A 19,897-nucleotide genomic window follows, 5' to 3' on the forward strand; every position below is an offset into this window, starting at 1 on the left:
ATAGCTAGTTTAGTTTGGGATTCTTTACACCATGCACTGTTTCTTTAATCTGTCTTTTGCAAATGTTCTCTTCATCAACAGACGTTGTGTACGAGAGCACATCAACACCTCCTGTTACTCACTGACAGAGGCTAAATAAAAGGGATGCTAGACTCTAGGGCTCATGGGAGGGTCATGCCTGAACATGATAATGAGAGCTCTGTTCTGCTATGAATTGTGAGACCAGCACCAAATGTAGATGTGTATCAAGAATGCAAGTTTGTGTAGTTGAATGCAGATCAATGAAATGTACTGCCTTTATAAGAGGCCTTTCAATCTTTTTTTTTTTTACCTTTTCAAACTTGGCTGAGGTGCTGGAGCTTGATCAAACTAAAGGGAAAGAAGCTACCGCACACTCAAATCTGTGCAAAACAAATCTTTCTTGGCTGAAATGTACGCTCAAGGATTGACTTATTACAAGTCATGCAGAGTACCACTCAAAATTCAAAACAGCTAGAGGTCATCCAGTCTAACCACCTTCAGCGTATAATTTTCATCAAGCCAGAGGTAGAAAAATATGTATAGAGGGATGGATGGGTGGATGGATAGATGACTTTATTACAGGCACTACACAAGACCTAAGAATACATCAAAGAAATCTAACCTTCGTGGAGCAGTGAGGAGTATATGTATGTCGGTGAGGTGTATAAGTGTATATGTGTATAAACTACTGGATGACCTAAATTTCCCTCTGGATTAATAAAGTATCCATCTATCTATCTATCTATCTATCTATCTATCTATCTATCTATCTACAAGTTTCTACCAAACTGTGATGATCCCCCCCCCCCTTTATTAGTTTGTTTGCCTAAGCTGGTGCATATTTTTCTCAGGCAGGAATTCAGATTTCTCCAGTAAATAAAACAGAGAGAGGTATCGAGGGATCATAAGTATCATTAATTTTGCCCCTCTCAGTGAACACAACTCTTACAAAATTGAAACCTGACTATCAGAGATGCAACAGTGGTTTTTAGAAGCTGCTCGGTGCCTAATGATGCTTTTTTGAAATCTTAAAAAGGTTTTCTATCTGCAACAGATGGATGGTTCAAGATGTATCTCTCCTCCTCCTCACTCTACGTCTCTCTCCCTCTCAACCACATTACTGGGAAAATAACGAACAGTAGATGAAAGGGTTGCACTCGAGAGATAGGTCGCCGTGTGGGCGGGGTGGTGCATCACAAAAGACTCCGCCAACTTTCTTTTGACAATGGCCATGTTGGCGATTCTGTGCTATTAAACAGCGGGCGACATCGCGACATTTAGCTTCCCGCGACGTGAGGGTGATTAATGCTACTGAGATGTTAAGAGTTGGTATCCATAGTGACTAGATGCATGGACGGATCAAGAAACCACGGGCCCCTGGGCCTGGATATGTTAAAGCCCCCCCCCCCCCCCCTTCGTGAAAAAAAATAATTTTGCGCTCGCAAAACACGCACGCACACACAAACACCATTAGGCGTATATATATATATATATATATATATTTACCAACAATGTGTTGGATTTAACGGTCGAATTAGATACTTTGGCTATTGTATTGGGAAAGTAAACAGGTCAAAGTTTACTCCGTAACATCCACCTTCGGTGCACTGCTGTGACAGGGCAACAGCCGAGTGATTCTTTTCCAAATTGAAACTGATTAAGACCTACCTGAGCAGCATGGGGCAGGAGAGGCTGAATGGGCTGGCTATCCTGTCCATTGAAAGAGCAAATCATGCATTACCACTTTTATGTTTGAAAGGCGTCGTTCGACAAGTGTACTGTGCCTCTGACTGTGCTGTCAGCTTGTAGGTCTTGATGGTCAGATTCTGCGCCTAAACTATAGCGTATCGTCTCGTCACATGATCAAATAGAGACTTGACATTGGCGAACACGATACATATTACCCAGCAATCATCATTGCATATCTGTATATGACAAAAATAACAAATTAAATAAGAAATTATTAATTTAATTGAATCGGCTTTTTAATAGTTTCTATAGTGTACGATAAGCATATCATTGTGTTATAGATTGCTACTGACGATTTCCCCCTAAAAATGATAATAACCATGATAGAGACAGGTTTGTCATTTTGAGGGAATATATAGCATAAAATCATCTTTGATCTTTACAGCATTAAACATGCGACACTTTGACATCCATATATCTGAAGACATTTTGAAAGCAGGGTCTGCTTTGCCTACGAATCTTCCACGCTGGCTGCATTGTCTATAGTTACACCCCTGGCGCACATGGACATTTTCTAACACAGCACAGGTACACTCAATTAAAACCATTAGCAAATTAACAAAATACACCTTTTTCAACCACAAATAAGAGATACATAACAGCGACTTCACGCAGAGGCTCTGGCTTAGGGGCCCCCTGAGCTCATGGGCCCCTGGGCCTGGGCCCGGTAGGCCCGTTCGTTAATCCATCCCTGACTAGATGAACCATCTTTGTAAACGTGAGGTAACTGTGCATCAGTTAACCCTGCAGAGAAGCATACAATACTTAAAAGAACACAACCACTAACGAATGGCTCCAGTGTGCTTTGATGTATTTGTGATGAAAAATTATTTTTAACTATACAGGATGAGCATAGCATTACAGCTGTTGAGCTGTTGCTGTGATTTTTGCGCTGTTCAGTAGGCCTAGTCCTGCATATTACTTGAATGAAACAATTGCTTTTTTTTAATGTGACCAAATCAACCCTGTCACGCACTGCATGAGAGTGTCCGTGTGTCAGACATAAACCAAACAACAATGTTATAGCTGATGTGTCAACACAGTGAAGATGGTTACTTGAAATAGCCTAGTTACTTCCTAGTGCCACTGGGGAGAACAAACTCAATTTAACTCAGACAATACCGGAACATGACCAGACAGACAACAGAGAGGGAGATGTTCCACCTGATGAGTGAACTTGATGAATTCAGTTTTCACAAAGCGGAGCCCTAACTCGCTAATGATGTGTGCTATCAGATTATGGCCTGCGGATAAAAACGAGTCTCCAGTGTAGCACTGCAGTAGGCTACCCATGCGACTGCATTCAACAGTATGCTGCTACACTTCAAAACCGAACTCGTTCATTTACAACTTAAATTATCCTTAAAAATAATACAGATTTTTCAGTTGGAAAATTAAGTAGATTTGTACACAGATTAAGGGCCAAAACCACTTAATTTGTCGCTTAAACAGGGGAAAATGACCACTTAACCCGTTAATCCCTAACAGCTAAATTTTTTTTCTTTTTAACCTTAATTTCCATTACGGTAGGCTACTTTTCTACATACTGTAGAATTCTCCTGAATGTAGGCTACATGTAGGCTATGTAATCGCACGTGTGTTTTCGTCTCTACTTTTGCTTTTTGTTTATAAACCTGTACATAGTGTTTGCAAACACTACCTGTACACTACCTGTACATAGCATGTTTGCAAATGAATAACCAATGAATATAAATTAAGGTGTTTTGCATAGTGTCAGTGTATTTTAAGTGTGTTATGTTTTGTTGTGCACTGGCTGCCTTATAACAGTACAATGTGTGTGTGTGTGTGTGTGTGTGTGTATGTGTATGTATGTGTGTCTTTAATTCCATCTTTGTATGCCCACACACTTACACATAATTGCAAATGACTTCAGACTTCAATGGTGATTAGATTGCACTCATCCATTGCACCAGTAACAAGAGGAAGATAAAGGGAGAGGGGAGAGAAAGAGCCCTAGCAGACTGCGCTAGAATTCCCCCCTGCGCTTGTGGGTTTGCACCGGGGAGATTTATAGAGTTGCCAGCAGGCCAGAGCGAGGGGGTGTTTAGGACCATCAGGGGTAGGAGGCTGTGGGGCAAGAGATGATGAATCGCGCTACGGCAGAGAGGAGCGTGAGCTGTGATGGCATCTGCGGGTGGAGTTTGTTGTACGAATGGAGTCTGTGTAATGAGTAGGTGATTCAAGTGGCTGAGGCAACACACTGCGTGGGGTTTCAGGGGTATGTGGGGGAGGAAGGAATGGGGGTGTGTGTGTGGGCGGGTGGTTGGTTTGGGGTTGGGGGGGGGGGGGTGGATAGGGATAGTGGATGTTTGGAGGGAAGAGGTTGGTTAGGGCACTAGACTGGGTCTTGGCAAGGTGCCAAGTAAGTGAGAGAGTGCAGCATTATACCTGCAGTCTATCCATCACAACCAGAAAAGCCGCAGAGGGAGGGACAAAATGCAGCCTCAGCAAAAAAGGCCATGTGTACACAACATATCCAATACATATGGATGTCCATGCATGCACATGCAGTATATGTGTGTATACATAGATATATATATGGACAAACAGATATAGTTCTAGGTATATACTTACACACATGTGATAGAAGTAATAGTAGTAATAGAAGTAATAGTCTCGTCAAACCAGTGTATTTTGGATGGCCTTCTTTACCTGTACACTGAGGTTTAGTGGACACATAACACATAACTAAACACTGCGCATATGTAATGCAATGTAGTCACATTCAGTAATACCCTTGAATTTATGTTCATGTGATTGGCTGATATTGCAAGAGACATCTGGTAGGCTGCAGAGAATGTCCTTTTGAAAACCGCGTCAGAAAAATCAAAAAAATTCACAAACACAAGGGTGTTCAGAAATGGTGAGTGGTTTGTAAATGCACGTTCGTTATTCTGTACATACATGTAAGAGCATTTATATTTGTGGATACGGTAATACATTTGAGAATCGCGTGACTCCATATAGGGGTGCCTTTTTGCGATGACAGTGAAGTGAAGCGTTTGTTTCAAAATGTGGCAACAACGATGGCGGCACTGCTAGAGCTGGACGAAGGGATACAAATAGTAGTATCAACGCATGCAAACATCAAAGAATAGAAGCCGGAGCAAGAAAAATGCATACATTTACATACATACATACATATACAAGGCTGATCCAATGTTTTCAAAATGACCCAGAAGTCTATGCCCATTAGGATGCAACGACTGGAAACAATCCCCAATGGAGCGTGTCCAGACCCTATTCACAAAGTGAATTTGGGTCTGTTCATACCAAGCTAATATTATTGTTATGATAAAAAAAATATCATTAATATGTGACTAGTACTAATAGTACTAGTACTATTGATATGCGACTATAACTAGTGAAATGAAAATGTAAGTGCCGGGCTGTTTTTTTATTACTGCATATATTCTATTACACACATGTAGTATCTATGTGTGTGTTTGAGAGAGAGAGCGACAGAGAGAGAGGGAGAAAGAGAGAGTGTCTGAGTGAATAATAGAGATAGTCTGTCCTGTACTGCATCTGTATGTGTGAATTCTGAATAATGTAGAGATCTGAAAGAAATACAGGTACACGCCCTGCACACATCTGGCTTGGAAAAACACTTCGCTAGTCCAGAGCAGAATACCTGGAAATGATGACATTTACACAGACATCCAACTGAGACAATATATCAGTAATCTCCATCTCATATCTTTCAGTTCACACTAGTTTTCAGTCAGCTGTGGTCTTATGTTTATGTAAGGGTGTTGCTGGGGCATAGCTAACAGTCTTCATTTTTGTGAGAAATTGTGTTTTTATTTCTTATGACTATTGTTTACATCATTAAAATCCATATCCTTCTTGCCAGACCACATCTAATAGCCTCTTTCAGCAGTTGCAGGGCAACCAAAAGTAGGCAGTTAGAAAATGGCTTGCTGTCACTATAGGGACATGGAGACTGCCTTACAAGCACAAAAGTGTACGTTTTAAATGAACGTTTATAATCGCTTGACGGCGATCAGAGTCTGTGCGCTTGTTTGGTATGGCATTCATTTGGAGCTGTTAAAGGCAGTGGTGACTCGGATATTTAAGGGCAGCTCAGCAACCTCTGTGGGCTTTCTTTCATGGCTGAGCTGAGGTGTTCACAGTTCACACGCAGCAGCAATAAAGCAGCTTCTGGGGATTGTCATTCACTGCTGATCACCACTCTTATGTATGAATGGGAGGCCGCACTCTTTTCATTTACATCAGAGACATGTGGAGATGGTGCTGAAACACTAGTTCAGCAGCTCACTCACTGACACACTGATGAACACACACACACACACACACACACACACACACACACACACACACACACACTATCTCTGAGGAGAAGAGAGCTGAGATGCGGGATGGCGTGCAGTTGAGAGGATAACTGAAGTTCCATTAGAGTGGGAGAGTTATGCGTCTGTGGGGGCTGACAGCCAGCTGGAATGTTACATAAGGCTCTGGTAAGTCTCTCCCTCTCTCCCCTACTTCCGTCTGAGACCCTGGGGCAGCGCTGTGATCACCAGTAAGAACACTGACAGGGGGAGCACCCCGCTGAGGGCGCACTGGCCCGTGGCAAACCCACCTCTGATGTTTGAACATGCACTTTCACTAACAACTGCACATTCAGACACTGATGTCCCTGGTAGGCCTACTAACCTTAAAGCTAATGTAGGGCCAACACTTTTCAAACCTGATGGTATTTGACACCTTGGCATAGAAGTCCTTATACTGCTTTCTTTCTGTGGCAAACAAGGTATATGAAACGCTACCTTTATTGATATTTCTCGCGCTTTCTCTCTCCCACTCACACAAGCATACACACACACAATGACACAGACTCTCACATAGACAGAATAATTAGGTCTGAGTGCTTTTGAGCATAAATAACGCATGGCATGAGTTACTCCACAACCTCACGTCCTTACACACCTCACATTACCTCAAGTCAATGCACATCAGACACATACTAATGTGGGGGCAGTGTAGCCACAAGACACCTGGTTTGAGTACAGCTCCTCCTGGCTTCATGCTGATGTAATTTTGAGCAAAATATAGTTTTAATGTGACAAGTCACCTTTCAGGCTCAGCTGTGGAAACACTGCTATATGCATACATATATTTAATTTTTAATATTATTGTTATTAATTTATAACCCATGAGAGGCCCACATGAATAACAAGAGTAAGCCCAGCAATCACCTTTAATCTTATGGATGCACAGACCACATTAAACTGTTTCAAAATGAGAAGTGTTTTACACAGATATATCTGCATGTATTTCCTGTATGTATAAATGTGACCAAATATAGACATCAGAAGTGTAGCATTGAACATTCTCCTTATTCCATCCTCCTGTGTTACACCACTGAGATGCACACTTGGAAAGTTAATGGAATAAACCTGCTAATAGGCAAACACTTTCAAACAGTCAACAGCCAAATTTAACTTCCTCAGCCAAACTAAAGCTGTCTGACCTCTGGTGGAGCGCTGGCATGAGTTCCAGAATGGAGAGACTGAGGAGAGGAGAAAAGCCGCTGACAGAGAGAGTGTCAGGAGACAGAAATGACTGAGAGAGCTGTGTTGTTATATATATAAACACAGACACACAGACACACACACACTCACACAATAATAACACATACTGCACATACAGCCATAAATGTCATCTTAACTTAGGACCCACTATGTTCACATTTCTTTTCACCTATTTTCTTCTATCCTATTCTTTTCTTCTATTCTTTTCTTCATTTCTTACAATTTAATGTGACATATATCAAATTATTGTCAATCTGTCAGGTTAGACAATATGACACTGCAATTGCAAGAGTTTAGTTAGAAAGTTAGAATGTGTGGAAGAGAGAGAGAGATATGGTGCGAGGCTGAACGACAAAAGAGGGTAAGAATAGCCCCGTCCCCCCTGTCGCCCCTAGTCGCCCCTGCTCTCAGTGAGCGCGTCAGGGGAAGTTTGCTGGCTCCGGCCAGTCCCACTGGGGAGAGTGTGATGACAGCCGAGCAGCGCTCCTGATAGAAACTGGCAGTGGAAAAAACGTGGACAGGTGAGGGCCCACGTCAGGCAGCAGGGTTTGGACGGGAATTCCGTAACAGGAATGGGATAAGATGGGGTTTGAATGGAATGGGAGAGGAGGGCGGGGGGTGGGGTCTGGGGGGGTGATTATCTCCCCTAGGCTCTGGTCTAAGTCCTGCCTGACGTCCCAGGCCTTACTGAAACCCCTGAAGTATCACCGCGGCTGATGGATGGCCTAGGCATCACATGGTGACCAGTGAGCATTTCCTTGCTCTATTAGTCAGAAGATAGAGACAACAGGAGGGATCAAGGCTTTATGGCTGTAAGCCCACTTCCCAGAAGTCACGGCAGAGTAGGTCAATCACTGAAACCACAATTGCCTTGAAGCCTGGGAGATGTCTGTATGTATGTTTGTGTGTATGCATTGATGTCTGTATGTATGTTTGTGTGTATGCATTGAAGCCTGGGAGAAATCTGTATGTATGTTTGTGTGTATGCATTGAAGCCTAGGAGATGTCTGTATGTATGTTTGTGTGTATGCATTGAAGCCTAGGAGATGTCTGTATGTATGTTTGTGTGTATGCATTAAAGCCTGGGAGATGTCTGTATGTATGTTTGTGTGTATGCATTAAAGCCTGGGAGATGTCTGTATGTATGTTTGTGTGTATGCATTGACGCCTGGGAGATGTCTGTATGTTAGTTTGTGTGTATGCATTGTAGCCTGGGAGATGTCTGTATGTTAGTTTGTGTGTATGCATTGTAGCCTGGGAGATGTCTGTATGTTAGTTTGTGTGTATGCATTGTAGCCTGGGAGATGTCTGTATGTATGTTTGTGTGTATGCATTAAAGCCTGGGAGATGTCTGTATGTATGTTTGTGTGTATGCATTGATGTCTGTATGTATGTTTGTGTGTATGCATTGAAGCCTAGGAGATGTCTGTATGTATGTTTGTGTGTATGCATTAAAGTCTGGGATATGTCTGTATGTATGTTTGTGTGTATGCATTGATGTCTGTATGTATGTTTGTGTGTATGCATTGAAGCCTGGGAGATGTCTGTATGTATGTTTGTGTGTATGCATTGAAGTCTAGGAGATGTCTGTATGTATGTTTGTGTGTATGCATTGAAGTCTAGGAAATATCTGTATGTATGTTTGTGTATGCATTAAAGCCTGGGAGATGTCTGTATGTATGTTTGTGTGTATGCATTGATGGATGAATATCTATTGAATATATCTATATCTATGGAAGCTTTGGAAATGCTGCAGCCTTATTTCTTTGGCCACATGTTAGAGACGATAGCTGCTGCAGGCGGACCAGGTTCATGGCCATGCTAACTAATTGTATATTTGATGACCCATTGTGCAGGCAATAAAAACACATTTGTATCCATCCTGGGTGTCACAGTCCCTCCAGTTCAGCCCGAACACAACGCAGGTTACAGTTGTTAGTTACAGGTTACTTCTGCTTACAGTAATTAAGCCAGTTACTTTCCTTTTATGTGTAAATATACTTGGCCAATAAAAAATAATTCTGATTCTGATTCTGATGAGACTACCACATAGACAGTCTTATAATACCTTACTTGTTTCCAACCTCACTTATTTACAAAGTAGCTTTGTTTCCATTTTGGCATTTGTTTATTCAACTTATATAACTACCCCTCGGAGTTTGTTGCTCACTGCAGCTACCCCTGATGGCACAACCAGTTCATCTGTTGGCGCTCGGACCTGCGGCCAAGACGTTAATCGACTGTGGAAACGCCACCCGAAACCGAGCCACACAGAAGGGACAGCAGGGGAGGTGTGGAATAGGGCATGAAAAACAGGAGCGTGAAATTGACAGTCATCATAGGAAACGTTCCCATTTTCCGTCCGACAATGTTGCCAAGCTGTCAGCAAGTGCTACATATATGGTGGTCAGTTCTGCATTGCGGCTATATGGCTCAGGAATCAATACTTCAGATGAAAAAACTGGACAGAACCCAGGACCTGGTCATTGCATCATTAAAGAGAGCTTTCATGCAAATCTCAGGTCTATGAAAGAGTGATTTTCCTCCCAAATGGACTTGAGCCTGCATATTTTATTATTCTGTTAGATGCATGTATTATAGGTTACCAATGTTCACCTAGTGAACACATCAAGGCAGAAGTGGAGACATTGCCCTGACTAATTATTAGAACATGACAATTACTGCTCTACCTTCACCAGGACTAGCCTGGCTTCTGTACAAACTGCTTTAAGCATCTTATGCTTTTCACATCCATTCACAATAATATACAAATATGAGCTATGGAAGATTTAACTTTTTTCATCCAGCAATTACCTTTAACAATAACCATTACTGATCTGCAGAGAGATCAGTCAAATGAAGTAAGTGTTTGTATGGGAGTGTCATCTGTACGATGATGTTAGGTAGGGCAACTGCAGACATGAACAAAGTCAACGGAATAACAGTTTTATCATACATTAGCTTACTGAGGTAAACGTGATGTTTCACAGTCAGGGGCAAGCCTTTTCATGTGCCATCAGCTGGAGTAAACACATGTTCATTAAAAGCCACTTCACAAGCAGAGATGCTGACAGCAAGCTGCGGGCCCCTGGCCCCGTCTCCCTGCTGCTAGAGACGGGGTCTGTGACTGGGAGTGTTGGCACAGGAACACTGATCCTCTCACCCGCCGCTGCTTCACAGCAGCCCCCATGGAGAGTGTCTGATTGCGCCGAGACCCTGCAATCAAGTGAGTGTGACTGTGTGGACCCACCAACCCACACACGCACACACAGAGCGCTTCTCCTCTCACACTCCAGCCAGCAGTGTTATACACCCAGTGCCATCAAACTGTTTGGTCAAGAGCCACCATGCCCATTTGATTTTCACACCATTCCACAGATACGATCTGTGTGATGGCGATGTAGTGTTCGTTATGTAGTCCACTGTGCAATGCAGTGAAGCAAAAAAAAAGTCCCAATGTCCGCCGCCTCAAAGTTTAAAAGCCCGTTTCACCTCTTTCAGTAAATACGGTGGCTGCGCTTCAACAAGAGGACACACTGGGTCAAACCACGTACTTGTCGAAAATTCATCTGCTCAGTCAATTTCATGGGGAAAATGTCCATACTATTTTGTCGACTCTCTGCAACAATATTTGACATGTCAATCCAATCTTAAACAAACCAACAAATAAATTGCCTTAAGAACACTAAAGTGGAGGAGGAAAGATGAAATCCAGACAGATGTCACATATGTAGTATTCATGATGCACCATAATCTCTTGCCATCAAGTGCAAATTGCTACTTCTTGCAGCATGCATACAGGCAAGCCGAATGGAAATAAGACAGCTCTCCTTTTATAGCTGATGGGAGATGATGACTGCGTGGAGAAAGCCTTCTGTGCTACAGCTTTATACGCGTCAAACTAAAATCTCACAAACGCTGTGAAAGACTTAAACATTTAGGAACAAACTAAATAAGGGTGTTTTTTTAAAGAGACATGCATCATATAATAACAGATAAACATGGACAATATATGGACATGAACATATGCGCACTAGCACGATCACAAGGTCAACACTCCGTGTGGTGGGCAGACTCATTAAGATTTTGGCTCTGAAACCTGTGTTTGGCATCAGGGCAACCAGGGCAAACTAAGCTCAGGGTGAGAGGCAGTTATAAACACTCAAAATTGACAAGGCCTGTTTAACTGATATGGGTTATTGAACTGGCACCATGTACAGCACTTAAATAAAACTAAAATGCCTAAACCACGTCACAGAGAACAATCAAAGACCCTCTCCATTAATATGTGTTGTTCCCTTCACCAGAAAATTAAAGAGCAGCCAGCAAAACAGGTCAGGTTAAAAGAGTAAACAAATCAATCTTCAAGGCTCCTAGTTCAGTGGGCCACTGTGACAACCCACCCACTGAAGCAAACAACTCCAGCCAAGCGATCTTATTAAGACCTACTTCACACAGAATGGGAGAGCGCCAAAGCTGGAAAGCTTTAAAGAACCTTTGAACCTTTTCTCTGAAGAGTACATCTAACAGAACAAACACAATATCTCTAAAGGTCGAGCTGGCCTATACATGGGCGCAGATTTTCAGAACTGCCATTGTTTTCAAGTTTTTAAATTACTGTTTTTGATAGGCAATACTTGAATGACATTAGATCACAGCAGACTGTAAAAAAGATGCAGAATCCACTCATCACTGGGGTAGCTTAAGGATGACCTCTTCAAACCCTTCTGACAAAGAATCAGATATGAAATATAGATCCCTGGCGTACATTATTTACCACATCACATCACAAAATCATTATATAAATGGATGCGTTCTTCAATGTCTCTGAGCTACCCTGACCAAGTTACAATGGCGTCACCTAGTGGCAAATAAGTCTCCGACAACAAGCGTTGACAACAAAATAATGGTCGACTAGGTAAAACACAGTTAAGCACTTATTCCGGCTATGTTATGCAATGTGATGTAGAACATATGGTAGTCTGATTGACAATGTTTTTTCAATGCTTAATTTAGGCTACCTTTACGTTGAATATAGGTGCAATCATTTTATACACAAGATGTATTGTTATGAAGTCATGAAAGTGAGAAACCTACACCTAGTTAGTACTGCTTGGTCTGCAAATCTACCAAACTACTAATTATAGTAACTTCATGACTTCAAGCACTTACCTCCTCCACGGTAAGTGGCATACATATTCTGTATTCTTTCATCAGCATTTCTGCGTGTTCAGAGTCTTCGGTGAACCAAAGTCTTCTGAGGAAAGGTGCCTGTGTAGCCGAATTATCAACACTAACAATCCTTTCTCACAAGTGAATGCCTCTTTGCAAAGGTTTACCCATTAACTGTCCTTCAACTTTTCACAGACACTGTTCTCGTATCCCTTTCGTTCACATAAGTAAACTAATAAAAATAGCCAATTAATTTAAAGATATAAATTGTGACAAGATTCCACGGATTCGTAATGGAGAAAAACGCACTGTTTCTTTCATCATAAATGAAGGTATATGTCACAACACGAAAAGTTAAAAATCACTGGTATGGTCTTCACAGATGCCAGTGAAATCGTTGCATTAGATGTCGCGCCCATGAGATTCGATTCTGAGATTTCTTTCCTCCCTAAGCTGTAAGCCTGAGAGTTGAGTGGTCTGTGGAGTTCAATATAACCGTCTTTTCTCTGTACACACAGGACTTGTTTGCCCTTTCCCCGAAAGCCAAGCCATTTGTGACGCTCCGATGAGGGATGCTCAGTTGCAGCGAGGGGAATGTCCTAGTGTCGTTAAAGCTGTGTAGGGTATAAACTACCGCATGAACACCGCACTACCTACATTTAGCCTTTATGTCCACTTGAGTGAACGCGGCAGTAGGCAATTACAAGTGACAATACAAACATCTTTTATTTGTGATAACTCGACGTGACAAAGTCTGCAATAGAATAATTTACACATTTTGCATAAGCCTTTTCATTCATACTGTATGAATGAATACTTCTTTGTTCGGAGATATCCAGTGTGAGTCCGTAGCTAGCCTAATCACGATAGTAACGTAGCCTACAACACAACTAGTTTTCGCCCATTTGAAGAGTAGGCTACATCCGTACCCCAGCGTGTTACAAGAAGAGATCCAAACACTCCTCTGGCGCACCTATCACAGATGTCGCATTTTAGGATGATGAATCAGTCACCACCGATTAAAAGAAACGTATTACCAAGCGTTTGTCACGTGCTGGCTTGAGTGGTACGAAGATAGCTTCGCACTTACTACACACGACCAGCTCCAGAGGCAATTGCACCAGTGTTCAGTTTCATAGATGTCTTCTGGAGGCAATGATTCCAATTGCTGCCGCTTCTATTTTTCGAAATGTAAAAATGTTCATAAACATTCCTAACATTTTTGACAGTTTGTGTAATCCTCTACAGTCCAGATAGAATATGGCATATAGTGCTACCCTGAAAACTGCATGTTTATGCATCTCCAATTTGTAATCTCTGTCACTATTTATTTATTTATTTGTTTTATCAATTCATTCTAATAAAAGGTTTCATCCAACTGATGTGAATAATTGACTGAATAATTGCACAGTTAACAGTGAAATGTCTGCATGTGGCCTATCACGCTATATCAAAAAGAAAGACTCATTTTCCCAATTCCAATTGCTGATAAATGAGGCTTGTAGTTTTAAGCCTACTACCACAATGAATAAATAGTTCAGTGTTCCACATAAAATGACATAGAGTTTCAAATACAATTTCAAAACTTAAAGTAGCCACAATACACTTTCCATATTTTTACTATAGGCCTACAATACTCACATTTTTAATGACATTACACTGACCTACAGGAAACTGGGGCAGATTCATTCTTGAAATGTATATGGACTCAATGCACTCCAAATAGCTATGCATTGCTACAAATTATATATATTAAAAAAAAAAATGGGGTTAAGAATGGTTACCAATGATGTTTCATCTAGGCTTGGTTCATTTTCATTCTTAATTTTGTTTAATTGTTATGAGCATTGGGTGAGCATAGCAGCATTGTCTTGTACAGTGGATACATGAGAATAACTGTTTGGTTCTGTTTTCAGATGAAATACATTGCACACAACTTTGTGTAGTTGGTGATCAAGTAGCCTACATTATAGTACACCAAATCATCTCTGAGCTCTTCAGTGTCTTTTTAGTTCTGGCATTTAAGGTGAGCGTCTGCAGTTCTGTCGAAATCTGGATGATATTTGAACACAACAGCCAAACAAATACACCTCTCCCTTCAGTGCTTCTGAAGCAACATTGTTCATTGGCTGGTATAGTGAATTGCTTGGCCCAAGCCCCTTTTGTTTGTTTCTCATTTACATAGCCAAGACTGTGTATGAACACAGTTTTTTTTGTGCACTCACACAGAACAGACATCTAGAGGATTGTGAGGAGAAATTAGCTGAATTTGTATTGGATTACAGTCGTGGACTGAACCTTCAATTGGGCTAATATGTTGTCTGAGGGCCTCTCAATCTCTGATAAAAATGGGTTTATATTAATATTTACATAGGCCTATAATTTATGGAGCGCTTATACTACAATTGTAATGTGTGTATATTAATGGCCATGGGATTTTGAGCAGTGCTCTTTGCAAGATGTCTGCAAGACCATGTGTCCCTCTCAAGAACACCCTGCCTGCTTAGACTTCAGTGGTGTGCCCACTCCAGCTGGTGTCAGTGGTTCATGTGGAGTGTGTCTGTAGTTTATAGGGCCTACCTGGTACAATTACATTTGAGTGTGACATGATGGGGTCCCACTTAAAACAAGATGTAATCTGTGATTATTATATTGAGACTTTCCCCTCCAGACTGCCTTTAGGGAAAATACTGTAGAATACAAGACATCCCTTATCAAAACTCAGTTTTATTCCTTGGGTGCTAAACGGAAATGCGAGAGAAAAGGAGGAACATTTATGTTCTACTAAACAAGTTGACCTCAAGGTGGCTTTTGAGCCCTCGCTAGGCTACAAGATTATTTTAAATAAACCATCACCGTCCCTCGCTGCGTTGACGGCACGATTGCCTGCAGACTGGCCTACTGTACTACTTGACTACTGTCATTTCCCTGCCCGTGATAGCAGTCCAATACCCAACATACTGATGTTGACCATACACATGAGCAGTTTTTCCAGGAAGCAGGGAGGAAAATATTTGACCATAATGCCATGCGAAAGGCTGACAAGTGGATCCAAGATGGCGTAGAAAGTATAGCTAGGTAAGTGCAGACTTCCTATGAAGATCTTATAGCTGGGTATATACAAGATCTTGATGAAAGGTCTAAACTCTGCTCAAAGTCAAAATACAGAAGGAATCTTCGTGGAGATGTACTAAAGATTTCGTTTTCCGGCGTGTAGTTTACGACATGAATCGAATCAATATAAGGCCTGAACCGCAACCCTTGCAGCCTACTGGCTACCTAGCGTTTGTAGAACTAGCTGGCTAAGCTAGCTAGCTAGCTTTCCCTAGCTACACGAATGGACATCAAGCTAGTTGGTCCGTTCGCAAGCTGAACGCATCAACACGGCTGTTGTGTATACTTCACTGTAAAAGCAAAGTGTTGATGATAATTTTTAGGGTTCAGTCTTCCGTGTTGGTATCGTAAAATGTGCTGTACAATTTACCTTGTAACGTTATGGGGGCGTGAGTTGCTCAAGGCCAAGGGAGGTAACGTTAGTTAGCTAGCAAGCTAATACTGGCTAGCGAGCTAGGTATTTAGCTAGCTGGGGACTAGCCACAGCGCAGAAAATAGACAGCAATTGCATTGACGGACAGTTGAGCTTCCATGGGTTATCGGGAACTACTTCGAGATTTCATAAGACCAGCCAAAAATATCTACCAGTTGTCACTTAAGGGGCATTTTGTTGTATGTGTGTTGATGGCAAAATTACGGAAACAGTGTGTCGCGTAGCAAATGAACGGTAGAATGTGGTTGTTTTCCTCTCTTGATGGACATGCAACACACACTCAGACGGGACATCTATAATTAACTGACCTGGAATCCAAATATAGACTGTTTATATTTTTACTAAGTCACTATGTTACCTTTTTTGGTCTGATCCAAGTTAATTAGATCTACCGTTTAAAAGTCTCGAAGTTGGATGGTAACGTTAGCGACATTCAAGTGAGGACCTGCCAACTTGAATTACGAACTACAATCTAGACTAATGTTTGTCCTGTTTAGTGTCTTGAATGTATGGCGTAACAAATTATGACCAGTTTAGCCGTTACTATTTCACTTAAACAATACCCTCCCCTTATATATATATATATATTTTTTTTTTCCACCGTTAGTCCTAGTAGGGTATTGAGTGGGCACTGGTGCCACGCACGTCTTCTCGTACGTCTGCGTGGTGGTTCTTCTGCACGCTCCACAGCTGTCAGTACGTTAAACTACAACTGTTATACAGACTGCCTACGTTAATGAAATCATTACAACCATGTGCATATCCGTTTTACGCATCTACTTGGAAAATGGAGAAAAGCCAATGGCGACGCTACTTAGTCGGTTTACACTGACGAATAGCACGTAAGGAACGAAATGATGGAAGAAAAGGGAAGTAGTTCTCTAGTTGTCTTATATGTTGGCGTGGCTAGTTTCTACTCTGTAGAACACTCCCCCTCCCAGATGAATATAGGCCTAAATTCCACTGAACACGCAGACCCTCTGCTACCCCTTTCATTGTCTTTATTTAGCATGAAATCAGATAGCCACTTTCCTCCCCTCACTTTTCTGTTCTCTGTGCCCCTAAATCACACTGTTATTTTAGATAAAACTCTCCCCTGTACCCAAGTGTGCTGATTCTAATTCATTTGCTCATAAGAGTTTTCTCAAATAGTAATTTTTTCTCTGTATTCTGTCATTCTGATTAAGTGTTGGGAAGGTTGGTTCTCATTCTGAATCTCTCTCCCCCATGCTCTCAGGAACTCTGTCCCAGAGACATGGAGGACGGGAGACCGCAGAGGTCATGTGAAGAAGCCATTGGATCACTTGTGAGACATGATTATGAGGAGGCGGTGACCCAGAGCACCGAAGCGCTGTTGGTGCTCGGGCCGGGGCCCCTGGGCCCCCACGGGGCCGCATTGCGCTCGCGTGCTCTGCTGTACAGAATCGCTGCTCTCCTACAGCTGGTAAGAGATACCTTGAATCTCCAGTTCCGCCTCTCAACTAATACATCCAGCAGTGGGTCGCACTTCAGGGCCCTTGTCTGCATTGTTTGTGTTCGATATCCTAACAGGGTGGAAAGCGTGTGCTCTGTGTTCATTTCATGACTGCTGATATTGACCTCTTGGACCCAAATGTCCATAGAATGCTTCTTTTTTTTCTCATCTTTTTGTCTCGTTTGCTTACTTCCTCATTTTGAACATTTGTTGCTTGTACCAAAACATCAGCATACGTAAGAGATGTCGCCAAAATGGAGAAATTGCTTGAGGCTACTTGCTGGGTAACTTGAGAACTTGAGTCTAATGGAGTTAGTTTTTTAGTCCAGTGGTGTGGTCACTGTTATTGGATTGGACCCACATCCCAAGGTCTTGTTTCTTGGCGCTGTGACTCCTAGGTTGCAAGCTTCTTTCTGAGCAGAGAGTGATGTTGAAATAGCCAGAGAAGAAGTTTGATCTCATTGCTGTCTGCACATTGTGTACAGTGTGACCTGACGTAACTTGTCCACATGTTGCTGTTGACAGATGTATTTAGCCACATTTGTCAAACACAACACACACTTTATATTAATGATAAATCAAAACATGGGGGACATCAGCATTTATGTATAATGAGATGCTGATGTCCACATCTGCAATTGCTTGTAAATGAATAAAACTGAATGAAAAGACACAGAAAGGATAATGTTCTCCACAGTTAGGCTTCATGTTGACTGTGATGGCAGCAGAGGAAGGCATGTGGATGGGGCACAGCTCTGCCCATTCTTAGTTCAAGCACACTTACGTCTGACTATCTTTCTGCTCTTTCCAGTAATACCCAATCAGCTTTTGACCAAGGCTGTAGTGTCTCTAATTTGGCGAGTTAAACAGTCCCTCCAGGATCTTGCGAAGGTTTGTTATTTCGGCCAAAAGTGACAATTTGCCACATGAATTCTCAAAAACTGCGGTTGAAATTGTTGTGATTCTGAAGAGAAAATTGCAACCCTGCAATTGTGGGTAATCCCTGAATTTGCGTGAATTTGTGAAGACGCAACATTGCGAAATTCTGGAGGGGCTGGTTAAAGCATTGAGCTGTGCACAGCAAATTTCTGAACACTTGGCCAACTTGAATGGAGTTGCTTGGAGGTATGTTACTGTAATCTCCTCCTGGCCAATCTGGAGAAAGCCTTTCCTATAACAAAACCACTTGTATGCATAAACCTCTCCGCCAATCAGTCCTTATCAAACCGTGTTGCCAGACTACTTGAAAGCCTCTGTAGGCTAATTAAAGAGTTTATGTAGAGATGTGCCTGCCAGATGTCCTGACATCAGTTTATCTTATCATATTCATTTTTGAATAGAAAAGTCACTTTATTTTTCTCTATCTAACTATTTTCATGCATTTATGGCATCAGGAAAAAATAGCTCTGTGTTTTTTTTTTTTTGTGCAGTTCTGAATGTCCAGAAGTACACCATGTGAGAGTAAAGGTTTGTTGGATATTGAAAGATGAATGTCATTCTATTCATGATTTCTTTAGAAATTCATGATCCCTTTTCAAAATGAGGTCCGAATAAATACAAAATTGCACCTAGGCTAATAATGTGGTCGGGGAAAGATTAGAATTGGGTCAGTTTGAGCTGCAGTGTGAGCGTAGCCTTGGGGTGTGTCGTATAAATTAGGAGGGCCTGCAAAATACGGCACAGAGTGCCTCTCCCTTAAAACATTCTCACAATTTGAAATGTTGTGCGGTTTGGAAAAACTAAAATTGCTTCTGGATCATCAGTAACAGTGACATTTTTAAGGGGCAGTGAAAAGATAATAGTCGTACCCGTAGTTCTGAGCATTCTATTCTGTACTTTTTTCCCAGGTGCTTTTTCTACATTTGTTTTGTCCCTTTCATAATGTACACAACTGCAACAAAATGTCCGAAGCTTGTGAGTTGTGGCTGCTTTAAGTTTAACATGTGCTTTCCTGTTAACAAGCTCCTCAGCTCAACAGCTGGCTTTCCTCACAGAGAATTGGCTGCTGTTGTTACTTACTAGTAGTAGCAGTAGGTTAGGTGCAATAAGGGCTTTTGTGAGCATGAGCCCTATAGGGCATTCCATATCAAATCAGCCCGTTTACATTAGTTATGCATAAGATAGTGTTCTTTATGCACAAGATAGTGTTCTTAATGGGAATGTATATGATTTTTTTTTTTTACCATGTGTTCCACACTTGACTGTTGATTGTTGAAAATATGGTAAATTTGACATTGTACAGGCCATTTTCTGCCAAATTAAATCACTGATGGCCTTGGAACTGCACAGATACCCACTAAAGCTTGTTTTACAGAAGGAACACAAATATTAGTTGGATATTTTTCATACTTTTTTGTC

General features: G+C 41.6%; 2 protein-coding genes across 3 annotated transcripts in view; one reads left to right on the forward strand and one right to left on the reverse strand.

Annotated features, from left to right (window-relative positions):
* LOC105898519 (cytoplasmic phosphatidylinositol transfer protein 1-like) overlaps positions 1 to 13,787 on the reverse strand; it is a 28,337-nt gene extending 14,550 nt beyond the window's left edge. Inside the window, exon 1 of the mRNA XM_031570254.2 lies at positions 12,519 to 13,787. Coding sequence (XP_031426114.1) covers positions 12,519 to 12,566 — 48 coding nt within the window. The 5' untranslated portion in view covers positions 12,567 to 13,787. The remainder of the gene's footprint in view (positions 1 to 12,518) is intronic.
* A 1,623-nt stretch (positions 13,788 to 15,410) lies between these two features.
* helz (helicase with zinc finger) overlaps positions 15,411 to 19,897 on the forward strand; it is a 35,195-nt gene continuing 30,708 nt past the window's right edge. Inside the window, exons 1-2 of one of the 2 annotated variants that reach the window (XM_031569988.2) lie at positions 15,411 to 15,596; positions 17,303 to 17,509. In XM_031569988.2, coding sequence (XP_031425848.1) covers positions 17,321 to 17,509 — 189 coding nt within the window. In that variant the 5' untranslated portion in view covers positions 15,411 to 15,596; positions 17,303 to 17,320. The remainder of the gene's footprint in view (positions 15,597 to 17,302; positions 17,510 to 19,897) is intronic. The other variant, XM_012825833.3, reaches the window with a different exon arrangement.

This window comes from Clupea harengus, chromosome 1 (genome assembly GCF_900700415.2).
Source record: "Clupea harengus chromosome 1, Ch_v2.0.2, whole genome shotgun sequence".
In the NCBI taxonomy this organism is placed as follows: Eukaryota; Metazoa; Chordata; class Actinopteri; order Clupeiformes; family Clupeidae; genus Clupea; species Clupea harengus.